General features: G+C 40.1%; 1 protein-coding gene across 1 annotated transcript in view; it reads right to left on the bottom strand.

The window, feature by feature from the left end:
• Window positions 1-18,006, bottom strand: part of HIBCH (3-hydroxyisobutyryl-CoA hydrolase) — a 53,560-nt gene that overhangs the window by 15,439 nt on the left and 20,115 nt on the right. Inside the window, exons 7-11 of the mRNA XM_032231059.1 lie at window positions 13,710-13,788; window positions 11,154-11,299; window positions 9,415-9,501; window positions 7,101-7,159; window positions 5,574-5,655 (exon numbers count right to left, since the gene is read on the bottom strand). Coding sequence (XP_032086950.1) covers window positions 5,574-5,655; window positions 7,101-7,159; window positions 9,415-9,501; window positions 11,154-11,299; window positions 13,710-13,788 — 453 coding nt within the window. The remainder of the gene's footprint in view (window positions 1-5,573; window positions 5,656-7,100; window positions 7,160-9,414; window positions 9,502-11,153; window positions 11,300-13,709; window positions 13,789-18,006) is intronic.

The following is an 18,006-nucleotide window of genomic DNA, read 5'->3' as shown; positions in this document are numbered from 1 at the left end:
CTAAGTTTAGAGATGTAACTGGGTTCTTTCCCTAGTGAGGGCCAATAAAACGCCACCATTGCTGTCAACGTGGCCACAAAGCGTCAGAGTGCTTGGCTCCAGCCCCAATGCCACAAACATGCACACCAACTGCCATGGCGGTAAAGAGAAGGCCCAAGATGCCACCAGAAAAGTGTCATCTGGACCAACAACCTCAGAAAGAGGATCTCCAACCTAAGGTGACGAAGAGTCCTACCAATGGGGAGGCCTTGGAGGAGGAAAATGCCGAAGATGACCCAATGGTGAGTGCACCTATCCGTCCCTTCACCTTCCAAGCCAAGCTCCAAGTACCCGAAATGGGGGTGGAAGGGGAAGTTGAAGCAATCGTGGACACCGGTTGCACTCGATGCTTAATCAGCATGTCGATTGTAAAGCAACTAGGCATACGCACAAGACCTCTAGCCTGTCCCATTCGGGTTGAGCAGGTAGATGGAACGCTAATTTGAGGGGCCCCGGCGATGCTAATGACCGAGCTGGTAAAGTTATAAGTAGGCTGCCGCTATGAGCTTCTCAGATTCATTGTGGCTCCAGAGATATTTGGAACGCTGACAGTAACTTGGTCAAGATGGGAATGTAAAAGAATCTATTATACATTATTCAATTTTTATGGAGTCAGTCAAAGTGTTTTCTATCATCTAGTCCTGCCTTAGGCATGAAAACCAGGTGAGTGACTTTTGGGCCAAGTCCAACTCACTTCACAGGGTGATTGTTATGGAGAAAATAGGGAGGAGAAAGGAGTATTTATTAAGATATATCACTGCCTCTGAGTTATTTATAAAAATAATAAAGGCAGGATAAAATTAATTAATTAATTATTTTGCCCCAACCATACAAAAAAAGATAGATTCCTGGATTTTATTTTTTTTAACTTAGGAGAAGAATTACTTAGAGACAAGATAATTCCAATTAAAACACCAACAAAACAGCGACCTAGCCCAGGTTACTGTTACTGTTTATTAAATTTATAGGCCGCCCAATCCCGAAGGACTCCGGGCGGCTTACAGAAACAAATTAAGAAAGATAAAAACAGATAAAACACGACAAATTTAAAAAGACACAACATGCACCCAATCTAAACGGGGCTGGACCTCAATCCAGAGGTCAACAGCCCCAGGCCTGCCGGAATAGCCAGGTTTTAATAGCTTTTCGGAAGGCCATGAGAGTGGGTAGGGTCCAGATCTCTGGGGGTAGCTCATTCAATAGGGCCAGAGCAGCAACAGAGAAGGCCCTACTCCGAGGTGTCGCCAGCCGGCATTGTCCAGCTGATGGTACCTGGAGAAGGCCCATCCTGTGCAATCTTATCGGTCTAAGGAAGGTGTGCGGCAGAAGATGGTCTCGTAGATATCCGGGTCCTAGGCCATGTAGGGCTTTAAAGGTGATAACCAGCACCTTGAATCGTGCTTGGAGACCAATAGGAAGCTAGTGCAGCTCGCAGAGGATAGGTGTAATGTGGGTGTACCTAGGTACACCCAGTATCGCTCGCACGGCTGCATTCTGGACTAATTGTAGTCTCCGAACACTTTTCAGGGGCAGCCCCATGTAGGTTCACCTCCTTTAAGCCAAAACTTAAAAAATGAAACTCTCTTTTCAGTAGTAAAGAACTTATATCAATTACTTCCGTGGCATATAGTAATGTATATTAGCCGCAGTGACACAGTGATCAGAATGCAGTATTGCAGGCTAATTTGGCCAGCAGTTCGATCCTGACCGGCTCAGCCTTCCATTGCTCCAAGGTCATTAAAATGAGGAGCCAGACGGTTGGGGGCAATAGGCTGACTCTCTAAACTGCTTACAGAGGGCGGTAAAGCACTGTGAAGCGGTATATGTCTAAGTACTACTACATGCACAGTTGAACAGATATTCCCTTTATCTCTGTAAGGAAGGCACAATAACAGAAATTTACTTCTTCAACTTTCAAACAAAAAACATCTCTCAAGCTCCACAGGCCAATTGCCTTAATGACAGGCATAAACAAAATGGATCTGTTTCCCCATCTGTTTGCTGGAAATCAAATGAGGTGTAACTGTTTAAGAACTTGTGGAAATTTGTCTTCTTTTTGATTACTGCAATCAGTTGCAGGTTACTTTCATTCAGATTCAATTTACCATAATTTCAAGCAACAGAATACATAAATGCAGTCAAACTTTAATAAAGCCTGGATATATTCTTACGTCTGGTTGAAGTAAAGCTACTGGAAGCCTATATTCAAGGAGCAAAACAAGTTAGCCGCAGCAATGAATGAAGCAGAGCCTCATTCACTTTTACTATTGTAGCACAGAGAGAACATTACTTGCCAAAGGCACATCAGAGCAAAATGTGCTAGTCACTTCATTGTTAATAATTTCATTTCAAATGAATGGCAACAAGAAGCCCAGATGGTTTTAAAAAAAAACTGTGGAAACTGCCCTCCTTAAAATGTATAAACCAGTGTTTCTCAATCTTGGCAACTTTAAGACCTGTGGATTTCAACTCCCAGAATTCCCCAGCCAGCATAGCTGGCTGGGGAATTCTGGGAGTTGAAGTCCTCAGGTCTTAAAGTTGCTAAGGTTGAGAAACACTGGTATAAACTATGAAGGCAAAAACATTTTCCAAGACTTTCAATAAGAAGTTGTTCCGTCTAGCCTTTATTTCATAGTTTTTCTGTTTTTCCATATCTCTCAAGTGACCGTGGTACAGCGCTATACTTTCACTGAAATTCACCCTAACTATGGTTAATGGAGAAAAACCAGGCAATTGCTACCTGATAATATTAATTGCATTTTGGGAGGGGATCCTAGTTAATGAATAAGAAAAAAACCAAGATGTTCTGCAGAAAATAAATGATGATCTGGGACAGGGGTGGGTTCCTGCCAGTTCTAACTTCTTCTATAGAAAAGATTCCACAAATCTACAGTGCCGTTTAGAACCAGTTCCAGCTCCCTCCCCCCGCCATCCGCACATCATCAAGATGAAGAGCGAGAGGAGGAATTCTGGGAGTTGAAGTTCACAAGTCTTAAAGCTGTCAAGTTTGAACACCCCTGGGTTTTTTTTTTCTAAATGGTTAGGGGTGCAAGCTTGTGTGCTTCAAATGCCAGAGTTTCTGAGCCAACATTTTGATTGCTAAGCAAGAGCATTGTTAAGTGAGTTTCACCACATTTTACAAGTTGGCCACGCCCACCCAGTCACATGACTGCCAAGCCACTCCCACCCAGTCACATGGCCAGCAAGCCATGCCCACCTGGTCACATGGCCAGCAAGCCGCTCCCACAAAGCAGGCCACACCTACAGAAGAGATTCTAAAAAATTTTGAAACCCACCACTGATCTGGGACTTCATGAAAGGAGAAATCTCTTCAGTATGTACGTTTTAACATTGGATATATCAAAGGAGAAATTCCATTACTTTACATAGAAAGGAACAGCTGATGATGTAATGGCTTTTTCAAGATTATGCTCTGTGATCAAGTAGGCTAAGGGTTGGCAACAATAATTTGATATAAAATAAAGAAGATAAAAGAAAAAAAGAAATCAAAGAAAAAACAAAATGTGCAAGAAAAGTTGAAAAATAGAAATGAAACAACAATATATATCAAAGTGAATAAATATTCCTCACAGCAGTTGTAAGGTCAACCTCTCTCTCTAAAGTCACATAATTTACTGTTCTTTCTATAATCTTGCCACAAGTTCATTTTTTATTATTTTTATGCAAAAACTGCCTGAAAGACCTATTACATTATTTTCCAGAAAAGGACTAAATTTGTTCTTGTGACTTACGGGCTATTTAAATTATTACTATTGTCATTAATAGGACTTCAGGTTTGAGTATGGAATCTGCAACAACAAAATTTATTTATATTTTATTTATTTATCTATTACATTTTTATGTTGCCCATGGGTGACACCAAATCCTTGGTGAACTCCTTGGTTTTTAAATTGTATAACTTATTTCTCCCTTTGGCTTACACAGGTAGTCCTTATAAAAGTTCATTTAGTGACAGAAGTTACAATGGCACTGAAACAAGTGACTTATGACCATTTTTCACACAACCATTGCGGCATCCCAATAGTCACATGGTCAAAATTCAGACACTTGGCAACTCGTTCATATTTACGATGGTTGCAGTATCCCGAGGTGACGTGATCTCCTTTTGTGATCACCTGACAAGCAAAATCAATGGGGAAGCCAGATTCACTTAACAACTGTTTTACTAACTTAACAACTGCAGTGATTCACTTAACAAATGTCTCACTTAACAACAGAAATTTTCAGCTCAATTGTGTAATCGTCCTTGTGTAAGTAGTGCGCTATCTGTAGTATTTTATTAACTATGAAGTTCTTAGCTTGAGCTGCAGAGAGAGCACGATGAGCAGAAGAAACAGAAAATCCCTGTAAATAAACATAGTACTTGTGGTTGTAGTTATAGTTATGTATTTATTAAGTATCAGCATAGCCAAAAGTTATAGTTGGCACTACACATAGGGGCTAATAACTCATTAATATAACTGCCACTCACTATTGGTATTTTTCCTCACATTTAACTTCATAAGGAAATCTATTTTCAATTTGAATAATTTAAACCACACAGCCTCCTCAGAGAGCGAATAACATAGCAATCAAACCAATTCATAGGTTTATATCATGCTGTTGAGGCAGAATAGCAATAGCAATAGCAGTTAGACTTATATACCGCTTCATAGGGCTTTCAGCCTTCTCTAAGCGGTTTACAGAGTCAGCATATCGCCCCCACAGTCTGGGTCCTCATTTCACCCACCTCGGAAGGATGGAAGGCTGAGTCAACCTTGAGCCGGTGAGATTAGAACCGCTGAACTGCAGATAACAGTCAGCTGAAGTGGCCTGCAGTACTGCACCCTAACCACTGTGCCACCTCGGCTTTTAAAGGCTCTGCACCCTAACCACTGCACCACCTCGGCTCTTCAGAAAGGAAGCCAACCAGATAGGTAGGTAGACAGTCATGCAAGTACACAAACAGAGAGACAAAAAGGGGAGAGAGAGCGAGGGAGGGAAGGAGGGAGAGACAGGGAGAGAGAAAGTGCTCTACTATGGAAAGAAGCAGAAGGTAGAAGAAGAACAAGACAAGCTATGTAGGAAAGACATTCATTCACCATTCAGTGGAGAATTTGCGCTATGAAGGAGGGAATCAGAATGAATATTGCTGGATTTTAAGGCTGGAGACAATTTTAATGGAAAGGCATCATAAAAGATCCAAAGGCAAGATATAGCTGTAACCTTTTTCTGTAGCCACAGTTTGGAAGGTGGACAGTTTATGACATGAAACGTAACTGCAGAATGCAGCAGCCATTGTATGAGTATCTGTTCTTCATCTTTTTAAAAGACAAATAGGCAGCAAAAACTATATTAGTCACTTTATGTCAGAGTTTGGAAAATGGCTTTCAGGTTAATATAAAAGTATCTTAAAAGGCCATGTGCAGGCTACAGGTTGTCCTCCTTTTTGATGGATCAGGCATCAAAATGCTGCTTAAAATGATTGGATATAGACATCCTTCAAATAGGATAAAAACCGAATGCAACATTACCTTTAATTGGTCAAGTGCAAAAGGAGATCCATCCTTCTTCAGGTTTTGGACAATTTCTTCCATGCTGTTTGCTGAAAAAAGACTGAAAAGAGAAAATGTTCTTTAGTCAAAATGAGCCATATTTGAGAGGGAGGGAAAGTGCTGCAACCTACGATGAGCAATAGGTACTTTAGCATGCAAAAAAGGCCAGACAGTAAATGTAATATATAAACTGCAAGGATATCATACTTTTAAATTAAGCTTAAAATAATCTGAGCAGGGAAACTATGAATTCCGCCCTCGCCACTATGGTAGAACCTTCAGTAAAAATGTAAAATTGGAAACTCTTTAAAATGAATATGGAACCAGAAATTTTGTGGGTTTTGTGATTTTTGTGTGTGATTGGTTTTGCTGATATAATTGTTACAAAGAGGCCCTGCAACATAGAGTAGAGCTGAGGTAGGCAACATATCTGATTTACTGTTCCAGGCCCTTAACAGAGTTCCCAGAACCAGACATACAGTATCAATGTTCTTTTGGGGAGAGAGTGTTTAAGGTGTAAACATAATGCCTTACATTTTGTAGAAGCTGAAAGTAACATCTGAATTCCTTGACTTCCGATTTCTGAAAACACCCAATTTATACCTTGCCTCACTCTCCCTACAACCTCCCTAGAAACTTCCCCAAAAAAGCAAATCTTAAACTGCTACATCAGATTGAAAAGCCTAAACTTCCATCGTTTTGCATTGAATTAGAAAATGCTGTTTCTTCCCTTAAGTGTTTATTCACTCTCATATCAGATTTTCGTTGTTGTTGTTTTGACTTTCTTTTTAAAAAGTCCTACCAGGCAGTCAAGCTAAGACATAGTCATTACTTAAGAAGCAGATGCTACTGCAGGGATTAATCACTTCCTTCTGTTTGTTGAAAAAAAAGAAAGAAAGTTGAAAGTCCACGATACGCCAGCATATTGCTCATTAGTACTACTCAATAGATCCGTACGGTTAAGCAGTTTGAAAAGTATATTTTCTGCAAATTATGTTTGATTCATTGCACTTTAGTGAAAAACAGATAATCAACGAATGAATGGCTTTATTACAGATCATAGACTCACCAATCATACAAAAATGGTGTGACCATTAAAGAACTACTCATAATGGCAATTTCCCCATCGTTAAATATGAGGTGTGGCATACGTGGGGAGGAACACCATTCTACATTTGTTCAGGAAGGAAAACAAGAAACAAATGAACAACTTGGCATTGGATCAGCCACAATAATGTATGAAGTACTGATGACTATCATTGTTATGTTATATATACAGATAGCCAGATGAACCAAAGTATCTTCACTATCCCAGTTCTTTTCTCACAGCCTATCGCTAGCACTGGAGCTTAGCTGGGAAAACTTTGAAGACAGCTTACAGAAGCAGGCAGGGAAAAATTTAAGACCCACTCTCTCCATCCATTTCTGGGACGAGACATACTATTCTCATTTATGGCCATAGTAGGCAATTTAGCCCTGTATAGAGCCACAGCTATTTTTGTGTACCTGTTGATTTTGTCCATGTGTTCACCAAGGATAAATTCTTTGTCTTGATCAAGTTTGCACTAAGAGGAAAAAAAGATAACAAAACTCTTTCCAAATCATTTAAAATGGTTACAAAAAGCAAAGCCTATGCTATTTCTCTTCATGAAAGAAAAACTAACCTAATTGGCAATAAACCATCTTTATCTTTGTTATCGTAATTAGAAAAGGACTGCTGTATCTGTTTGTGAGAAGACATGCACTATCTCAAACTCCTCCTTCTACTATTTTGAATTTTAGCTCCCAGTAATCCTATCAACAATAATCTATCTATCTATCTATCTATCTATCTATCTATCTATCTATCTATCTATCTATCTATCTATCTATCTATCATCTACCTACCTACCTACCTACCTACCTACCTACCTACCTATCTGTTCTGACCCCCCCTTCTCCGTCCAGGAACCAACGCTGAAGCCAATGTAAATGAGAATGTTTTTTAATCAGTCCAGACTCTCGTTGGCTGAAAGCCACATAAAGAGATAAGCACTCCGGCAGCGAGTCCTACAAAACTTGGCAGCAATGCAAACAAACTCTGGCAGCAATCCAGCCTGCCAAGTTTGTTTCTTGTTAATCGTTAACGTTGACTTCTACAGAAAGGCGTGGCACAAGCAGTCTCTTTTATAATCAGGAGAGGATCTTAATGAGCATCAGCTGAGCGTAATCACCTCCTGTGATTACGCAGTTGTTCTTGACGCCAAGTAGCCCTTCGATGGCGTGCATCCTGGAAAAACTCACAGGTGTTTTCTGGATCACTCATTCTTGTCTCCTCCCCACTGATCCAAGGCTCAGGCATCACCTGGTGACCAACTAGTCTCTCTGTGCCCTGCTCGGAGTCAGAACCCTGTCCAGGGTCCTCCGCATCCTCCAGGGCCGACTCATAAGACCCCTCGCTGTTGGAGTCTGGTGGCAGCTCCAACGGCTCCTGCCGAGCCACAACACTATCTATCATCTATCTATCTATCTATCTATCTATCTATCTATCTATCTATCTATCTATCTATCTATCTATCATCCATCTATCTATCTATCTATCTATCTATCTATCTATCTATCTATCTATCTATCTATCTATCTATCATATCTATTTACAATAGCCCACTGTGGCTATTGTAAATAGATATGCTTAGCACATTTTGATGGTGGGAAGGGTCAGTGCAACTACTCACACTCTTTCTGCAAATGAGAATTGTCGGAATTGTAGTTTTTCACAAGTTACATGTCATGTTTCTGTAATATGAACGTATCTGTAATACAGTAATACTAGCTACAAATAATAACAAAAGGCCCGGCATTAATATCCTGGACACTCCACAGACTGCTTCCACTCCATTAACTTTTAATAGTTGCAGCTCATCATAACCTTTCCTCTTTGTAGAAAACATCTTGCTATGGGCATAAATTCAGTCCATTTTGCTGACCGAGAACGCGAATGCTAAAATCTGTGGCCAAACTGTAAGATGATTTACAGCTCAATTTCTGTCAGCGCACAAGGTTTCAAGGAACGCAGAGATGAGAGTAACCACCATCTTTATTATTTATTTATTTAAAGATGCGATGCATTCTGTGTATTTCAAAAGCCTACTTCGCTTAAAAAAAATAGCATTTTGCATAGAAAAATCCTCTATGTACCTATTTGGAAGTAGACAAATGAGTTAATTACACATACATAGATATATAGAATGCACCTTAGAAATTTCTAATAGAAAAACAGTAAACATCCTTCTAAGTTATTCCATGTAGGAATAACCCGGACACAGCAGAAGAGCAAACATTTGGGAACAATGTTTTATTTGATGTTATTTGATCGTTTATGCTGCTGCCTAAATCAACAAGGAAACTATCTCAAATGTAAAAACTCAAAGGAATAATTCACAAGGTTTTGTTTACTTCAAGCATAGTATGCCAAGTTTGCTGTACCAAGTATTGCATCATTCAATTACCAACCTTTGATCATTATTTCAATAATTCTTAGTATTAGAGAATTCATACTTCATATTTTTATCTTTCTAATGAATTTTAATTCAAGATTGCATCTAGTTTATCTTATTCTTAAGAAGTTGGTGTCAATTTCGTTTTCTACCCAAATAGCTTATACGCAGAACTATAGGCTATTGTAGCCTATGAAGAGAAGGTTTGCCATATTTCGAACATTTTCTGCTGCACACAGACGCAGCAAAAATTTAAAATGAAGACCGACTTTCTTAATAGAGGTGTGCTTTGTATATAAAGGTTACCTATTATGAAATCTATTGTATATTTAAATTTCATTTACCTCCTTATGATAGGAATCCAAAACAACTGCAACATTTGCTTTTGTGGGGGATATTAATTCTATCAAATCTTTTTCGAGAGAGGCCATCTGCAAATAAAAGAACAGTTATAAAAAGCATACAAATCTATTGTCATATTTACAGTTTGAACCTTATCAAACAATCTAACATTTAAACAACGATGGGGGGAAAGGCCAAAATTTTGTTCAATACAGGCCTTAATATTATCCAATCACATTTCTGTCAGGATTTTTTCTTGATAATATCAAGAGAGATTTCAGATATCTACAAAACAGTGTTACATGAACATTGGCTTCTCCTTTTTGCTCTTATCTCCACAACTAGTATAGAACTCTAACTTCTGAAACATTATAATTTCCGTGGCACGACAAAACCGCGGTCCACTAAAGCACGCCCGATTAAAGCGCGTCGCTGACGTCATCAGCAGTGCGACAACAGCAACCGTGGAGAAAAAAGAGCGCTTTAAAAAGCGCTTTGAAAGCAAGCCGATTCACGTTAAGGTAAGGGTTAGGTTTAGGTTTAGGGTTAGGTTAAGGGTTAGGGTTAGGTTTAGGGTTAGGTTAAGCGTTAGGGTTAGGTTTAGGGTTAGGTTAAGGGTTAGCGTTAGGTTTAGCGTTATGTTAAGGGTTAGGTTTAGGGTTAGGTTTAGGGTTAGGTTTCGGGGGGTTAGGTTTAGGTTTAGGGGTTATTTTTAGCTTTAGCGCTCACAGCGTGCTTTTTTCGTCGCGCTGTGATGACGTCAGGTACGCGGTTTCGTCGAGCGCGCTTTAGTCGACCGTGGTTTTGTGGTGGAACCATAATTTCACACAAGTGATTTCAAGACTGATGTTATAAAAAATAGAACAGTTTGAAACCTTGGGAAGCTAGTTCATTTTTATTCTCTTTCACAACATTTTATAAAAAGAAAGGGAAGGGGGGGGAGCAACTGAAGTTTGGGGCATCATCACTTTTTTAAAAAGTTCCATCTGCAGGTGGACATCTACGGGAGAAAGCAGAAATTTCCAACAAAAGTACAGACTTCTGAGGGGCCAAACCACTTCAATGTAAGATGTTATGTAGCCCAGTGTATTGTATCCTACCCTGGTTTCTATCAATAAAAGGATTTGGGATTGGTTACTGAACGGCAGAAATGTCTTTCTTCCTATAGTCCACAGTCTATTTTCCAAAGGACCCCCCTCAACCTCGAAATGAGACACAAACATAGAGCAGGGAGAGGAAAGAAATCCAGCAAAGTCTGAATACAAAGTATTGAAAACGACAGATTTGCATGTACTGAGTTCTGATTTGTGTGGTAGCCTGGAAATTTATTTGTGAGTGCCAAATTAAACTAGACAGGGTTAAAAGACAAAGTGAGTATTGATCAAAAGTGCACGAGATTATCTAAAAACATACCTGCCTCACAAAACTAGGAACAAGGATGCAGTATAAGCAGTAACTGTTAGGTCCAAGCCCAAAGAAGAAACAGTGAAATCCAACTGAATCCAATTCTTTATTTGCTTATACCTAATAGACAGAATCTTGCCAGACTAAGGCTATAAGTGTCTAATCTATTAAATATATGCTTTCCTAAACCTCTTCTTCTCTCTCCCATCCAGCTCTGGACTGGGTTCTCTCTGGAATGTGCTGTCTCTTCCTTGAGAAACTGTGCTGCTACTGCAATACCCCCCTCTCTTTTCCAGGTGCACATTCCATAACTGTTACCTATTTGGCGCAGATTTACCTTGTCTGCTTCTACAAAATGAGTTGCAATTCCTGCTGTGTGGACATCTCTTCCTCTCAGCCTAAATCCTGTAAGAGCAAGAAAATAGCCCAGCTTCCCTGGAAGTCTTGGCAAGAAATAGCCTCCACCCACATCAGGGAAAAGACCTGCAATTAAAGGGGGGAAAAGATATGCAAGATGGAAAAAAAAAGCTGTATAATTAAAACTTAAGTGCTGTTTCCCCTCCTCCTGCTAATAACTAGGCCTTGTAAGTGGGCTGCTTTGCTTGAAAATGAATCCTTTGCTGTTTTGCTCATCTTGTGGAAAAACACACTGCACCATTTTTGCCCACACAATTTTCTTAACATCTCTGCTGAAGTTGATAGCCAGTAAGAGGAACATTTCCCCTTTTTTTAACTTGAGGAGCTTATGTGAATTATTGTGGGGGCACAAATATTAATAGCCACATCACAAAATACCATTTACCGCAGAACATGTGTAAGACCGTTTCCTCAAACTTTGTATTTGTGTGAATAATCTTTTCAAAGCCGTCCTCAGATTTTAGGATGGCCTTATAATGGAAAATTGTGTTGGTATACTAGGAGCCACTGGGCCTTTTTCTTTTTGTGATTGGAAAGGTAGTTCTCAGAAGTCAAATCCCACAGATCCATTCGATCCCACAGATTAGGCCTCCTCCGTATTCCATCTGCCGGCCAATGTCGGCTGGCGACTACTCGGAGGAGGGCCTTCTCTGTGGCTGCTCCGGCCCTTTGGAACGAGCTCCCCGTGGAGATTCGGACCCTCTCCACCCTTTGGGCCTTCCGGACGGCCATGAAGACCTGGCTGTCCCAGCAAGCCTGGGGTTGAGTTCCCCCCGCTACTCGAATTTGCTGTGTCTGTTGTGCTTTTAAACTGTTCGTATTGTCTGATTGTTTTTGTCTTACTTTTTGTAATTTCCCCTCCCTTGGCTTTTGTTCAGCCACCCTGAGTCCCTTCGGGGAATAGGGCGGCCTACAAATTGAATAAACTCCAAACTCCAACTCCAAATCCATGATAGTGTTTTTTCATACCAGCTATTTTAAAAACCTTGTGCTTAAACACTTAGACTCTGAGTAGTCTCAGGGTCAAATAAAATGGGACACTATGGAATGCATCCACTTCACATTTCTAACTTACCCAAATCCTGGGTGACTCTGGGAAATGAATACATACAAAAACTAAGTATAAAACCAAACTATTGGTTTATGAATACTGGGAGAGAAGGGATTCTGGCTCTTAGGTTAGGGAGACTCTGGGTTCCCATGCTGCAGTCCACAAACTGAGCAGTTCCCTTTCACATCCATATTGGAAGAAACATTTTCTTAGAGCTTTTGATAATAGTTTAACTCACAATGGAGATAAAAGGCAATGAAAATTCTTCATTACTGTCTCTATCCAAATCAGACCTAACCACAACGCCACAATTTGCACTCTCTGAGAACTGCCACTTGTTTAGCCCTTTTCAGTTGAGGAAAAAAAAAAAGGCTGTCTTTAGAGTATCTTTGTAAAACAGTTTTTTAATACCCTGCAAGGGTATTCTTGCTCTATCCGTCCTTGGATTTGTTTCATGAGATCTTGGAAGCCAAAAATACAAGCTTAACAGACACCCTGGAATGACAGCGACACAGATGATGCTGTGTTATCAAAACAGTGCATGTGATTAGTGTAATCACCCCAAAGACTTTGCTTCAATTCATCAGGTTGCTTTTCTTCCAGATATTCTAATGACGTCCCAATCTTTTCCCCATGAACAAAATGTATTTATTCATAGAATGAACTCTGAACAAATGATTCCCAGCCTGTGGTCTATGGATTAAGTGCTACAATAATTTCTAAAAACAAATGTACTGTATATTTCTGGAGATCGCCACATTTCAGGGGATGTTGGTGTTCTGAAACCAAACATGGTAAGACTTCAGGTGGCAGTAATTTATTTATTTTTTATTTTAATTCACCATTTTTGCCCTAAAATCTATTTCCCCATTTTGGGATTCTGCAGACACTATGTGGTTCCCCCATGCATTATATCGTTTCTCCTTAGTTAATCTAGTAGCCAATCTCTAATGATGATGTCCTAATTCTACATAAAGAAAAGGTTAATTTCTTTGTCAAATTCCATCTCTTGCTCTGCTCATATTTCAAAAATGAGCGAAGGGCTCGGGAACTATTCTCCCTTAGCATGAAAAAGCACACTCCATGTGTGGAAATTAAGATCAAAGAAGTAATTCGGGACATAAAGAGCAAATCATTATTGTTATTCAGATGTTATCTGATGTATTCTCCTGCAAAGTCTAAGTGGTATAGATGGAGGTGAATGATCTTAATAATATTGATCTACTCACACACTCTGACAATAACATCCCACAAAGGGTTTGTGAAATGATATTTTCAGAGTGTGTGAGTAGATCAATATTATTAAGTGCTGCAGCAGGATAGGAACTTGACTCTTCATATTCTAGCCGGTATTATACCGGTATTATATAGTAGCTTCTGCTTCTCCATGGAAAGTCAACATAAAAGGCAATGTGTGATGCTTACCTATTGCTGTCTCTGGCATGGCAAATATGGTCCTCTCTGTAGCAACTCTGAAATGCCCATGGACAGACAAGCCCACACCCTACCAAAAGAAAACAAAAAGGAAGGGAAGGGACAGTTAAGACCTGTAATACGTTCAGGTGGGAACCCTAGTAACCAGTTTCCTATTGTAGTCCACACTTAGGCCTAACTACTCTCCCCCCCTCTATTTGTCTAATAATAAATTTTATATATGTCCAAGTGCTATTGCCCTTCCTTCCGTTGATCATCTGTCCATCCATCCATGATGTGCAGTGGTTAAGAATGCAGTATTGCAGGTTAACTCTGCCCGCTGCCAGGAGTTCAATCCTGACCGGCTCGGTTCCACCACAAATGCGCGCACAACAAAAGTGCGCCTGACTAAACCGCGGTGTCTAAAGCGCGGTGACAAAACCGTGCGACGAATGAGCGACTAATTAGCCTTAAAGCGCGCCGACAAAAGCGCGCCGACAGAAGCGCGCTGTAACATAACCCTCAACCTAACCCTCAACCTAACCCTCAACCTAACCCTCAACCTAACTGTAAATCTTACCTTAAATGAAATCGCGCTTCTGTCGGCGCGCTGTTGTCGGCGCGCTTTTGAAATCGCGGTTTTAGCACCGCAGTGTTGTCGGTGCGCTTATGACGTTCGCGCTTTTGACGGGTCACGGACCGGCTCAAGGTTGACTCAGCCTTCCATCCTTTCAAGGTTGGTAAAATGAGGACCCAGATTGTTGGGGGTAAGAGGCTGACTCTGTAAACTGCTTGGAGGGCTGTAAAGCACTGTGAAGCGGTATATAAGCCTAAGGGCTATTGCTATTCAAACTTACATGGAAATAGCAGTGAAAAAGTGACTTGCAGCCAGTACTCACACTTAAAACCACTGCAGCATCCCCAAGGTCATGTGATCAAAATTCAGACCCCTGGCAACCAGATGGTTGCATAATCCCGTGATCATCTTTTATTGCAATTGCTACAAGACTTAGGCCATTCATTTGTCAACCATTTTATAATGACTAAAATCTGTGCTTGATTTAATTAATACAGATTTAATACAGGTGCTTAGAAACACTGCAGATGCTGAGAACTATTTTAAGTGGAATTCTCTCATGCCCTGCTTAACATAATGCCAATTGCATATTTATACATTTCTCGCAAGGCTATTGTATCTTTATTACTATTCTATTTGTAAGATTTACACCCCCTGTCTCCGCAAGACAGTCTATTGGGGAATCTCTCTGTGTTTTATCCATACAATAGATACATTCTCAGGTTACTTTGAGAGAGAGTGATTGGGTCTATGTGATCCAGTAAGTTTCTATGGCTGACAATGGGCTTGAACTTGAACTTGGATCTCCCCATTTCTACATTGTTGCCGTAACCATTATACCAAACTGGCTGTCAAACTGCTACTTATTGCAGAAATACAATTTTCATTCATTCAGACATTTAGGAACACTTTTACAACTAAAGCTAACAATTAAGCACATTAAAAGGTCTTTTAATCACACCACTGTTTTTATCTCTGGAAACAAACCCAGTTTCTCTGCCTCTGGACCAGGGCTGTCAAACTCCCAACCCGCGGGCTGAATGTGTCATGTGATGGCCACGCCTGTGCCGGTTTAACACAGGGAGGAAAGTCACAATACGTCACATGATGCTGCCGTGATAAAAAGAGCCGAGGTGGCGCAGTGGTTAGGGTGCAGTACTGCAGGCCACTTCAGCTGACTGTTATCTGCAGTTCAGCGGTTCAAAGTTGACTCAGCCTTCCATCCTTCCGAGGTGGGTGAAATGAGGACCCAGACTGTGGGGGCGATATGCTGATTCTGTAAACCGCTTAGAGAGGGCTGAAAGCCCTATGAAGCGGTATATAAGTCTAACTTATATACGTCATAGCAGTTAGCAATTGCTATTGCTAACTGCTATGACGTGCTCTAGACCAGTGATGGCGAACCTTTTCGGCACCAAGTGCCCAAACCGGAACGCATGTGCATGTGTGCGTGCGCCAGAGCACTGGAAACCCGAAGACCAGTTGGCCCGTGTGCACATGTCTATTTTTGGTGGTTTTTTAGGCCAAAAACAGCCCGAAAAAGGGTGAAAAATGCCCTGTTTCTTGGCCGTTTTTCAGGTCGTTTTCCAGTGCTCTGGCTTGTCCGTGTGTGTGCTGGAAACCAGAAGAGCACATGGCAATGGTGTGCATGCCCACAGAGAGGGCTCTGCATGCCACCTCTGGCACATGTGCCATAGGTTTGCCATCATGGCTTTAGACCCAATGTTTTGGATCAGATATTTACAGGGAAGTTGGGAAAACTGCAGGCACATACTCCTATATTTTTCAATGTTCATGTTCAAAAGTATTCACTACTCAGGATACTGGAAAGGTCAGAACTATTTGGCTCATTCAGAACAGGAAAACACTCAGCGCAAAAAGAACTGGCTAGACAACCTATTTCTTTCAGGGTCAAATATTGCCGCTTCTGGCACCTGAGATAAGGACTTCCCCTTCTGTAAAGAACATTTCAATCTGTCATTGCCAACAATAATTTAAAGGAACAGTTCCAACATTCAAAATATAAAGGAACATAATTGAAAGTTAGGCAATTTCTGGCACTCGAAGTATTTCAGAATTGCATCTCCCAGCATTCCTCACCATTGCCCATACTCCCTAGAGAAGCTGCAAATTGTAGTTCAGCAATATCTTGCGTGCTACAGACTAACCACCCTTCCTTGACACCAAAATGCATCTCCAGTGAATTATCAGCTCTGTTGATTGACCTTCTAAATTACAATAAAATGCTAATTAACTGAAGCCGGCCTTCACTGCTGGGAAACCAAATTATTTCAGGAGCTGGTCTATGTATTGCAAAGCTGCTAAATTAATCCTTTAGTAGTGCAATCAAAAGGTTCCTCCATATGCATGTTATGCTAATAGAAAAAAAAGGATGTCTTGCTATTCAATAAGGTCAATTCAAGTAAGGATGAGCTAACTTTTTGTAACATTTCAAGACTAGGCACAAAAAAAGAACCACAAAATGCAAACACAAACCATATTTTTACCACATTTAAAGCTATGGCTCATTAGAAGAGAGGAAAACTGGGACTCAAGCCTCCATAACACCGGAGCTCAAATTTTAAGAGACATGGAAGAACAGCTTTGTCTTGCCAAGTTTTTACTAATTTCTAACTTTATTAGTAAATGATTCTTTCTTTTGTAAATTACATAAAACTGCAAAAAAGAAACATTAAACAAGAAAGGTGAGGCATGGGTAATATATATTTTCTGCGTTTGCATGCTTGCATCTGATGACTCATGCTTAAATCAATGAATTAGTCGGTGCCTATTTTGTTTACATTTTATTTTCGTTATATTTTTAAGCTTCTCAGGTTAGAATTACTTCTACTGGATGCCAACAAATTTAATATCCAATATAAAATATATATTTTCAATTGACAATGTCTGAAAAAAATCTCTGTAACTGTAACCCCTGTAAATGTCAGAGATAAATCATAGAACAATGATTCAGACTAAAATGGGGTCATGCCAAAAAATGACAAACTTCTGAGAATACAAAGGTGGTGCTGGGGAATTTAATTATTTTTTTCCAGTTTTAAAACTTGAAAAATCAACAACTCTTGTCTATCACTGATTTTCCTCTTCTGATCAATTTCTGTTAGGAAACCCTACCTATATTTCCAGCATCTTTGGTCCTCCTTCACGATCCCTCCCAAACTGGTACATTGTAGCATAACAGAAAACACATTGTATACATATGGACAACTCATATTAATTAATGGAAGTTAATTTAGTGTTATTCACGGTACATGTAAATCAAAATAAATTAAATTAAATTAAATCACAGTTCCCCAACATCTACTACTTTCTTACTCTGAACATTGCACATTCCCAGAATTAGTAAAAGAATCCATGATAGCACTACTATACATACATACATACATACATACATACATACATACATACATACATACATACATTAGATTTTTCGCTGATAACGGATAAGAGCCTGTGGCCTAATGGCTAAGATCTCTGCCTAGTATGCAATATAGCCCAGGTTCAAATCCCAGTAAGGGTATGGCTAGCTGATGAGAGCTAAATAGCTTGAAATAGATCTATACTAGTCTCCCTTTATTTATTTATCAGCACAAATAAAAATAAAACACACACACACACACACACACACACACACACACATTTCGCACCGGTTAGAAGAGGTTTCACCAGTGGACCTGGAAAGCAGGCCACACCTACAGAAGAGGTTCCAAA

The sequence above is a fragment of the Thamnophis elegans genome, chromosome 1, assembly GCF_009769535.1.
Source record: "Thamnophis elegans isolate rThaEle1 chromosome 1, rThaEle1.pri, whole genome shotgun sequence".
Lineage (NCBI taxonomy): Eukaryota > Metazoa > Chordata > Lepidosauria > Squamata > Colubridae > Thamnophis > Thamnophis elegans.
Note: the sequence above shows the minus strand (reverse complement) of the source record. Positions and strands in the feature narration are given on the sequence as shown.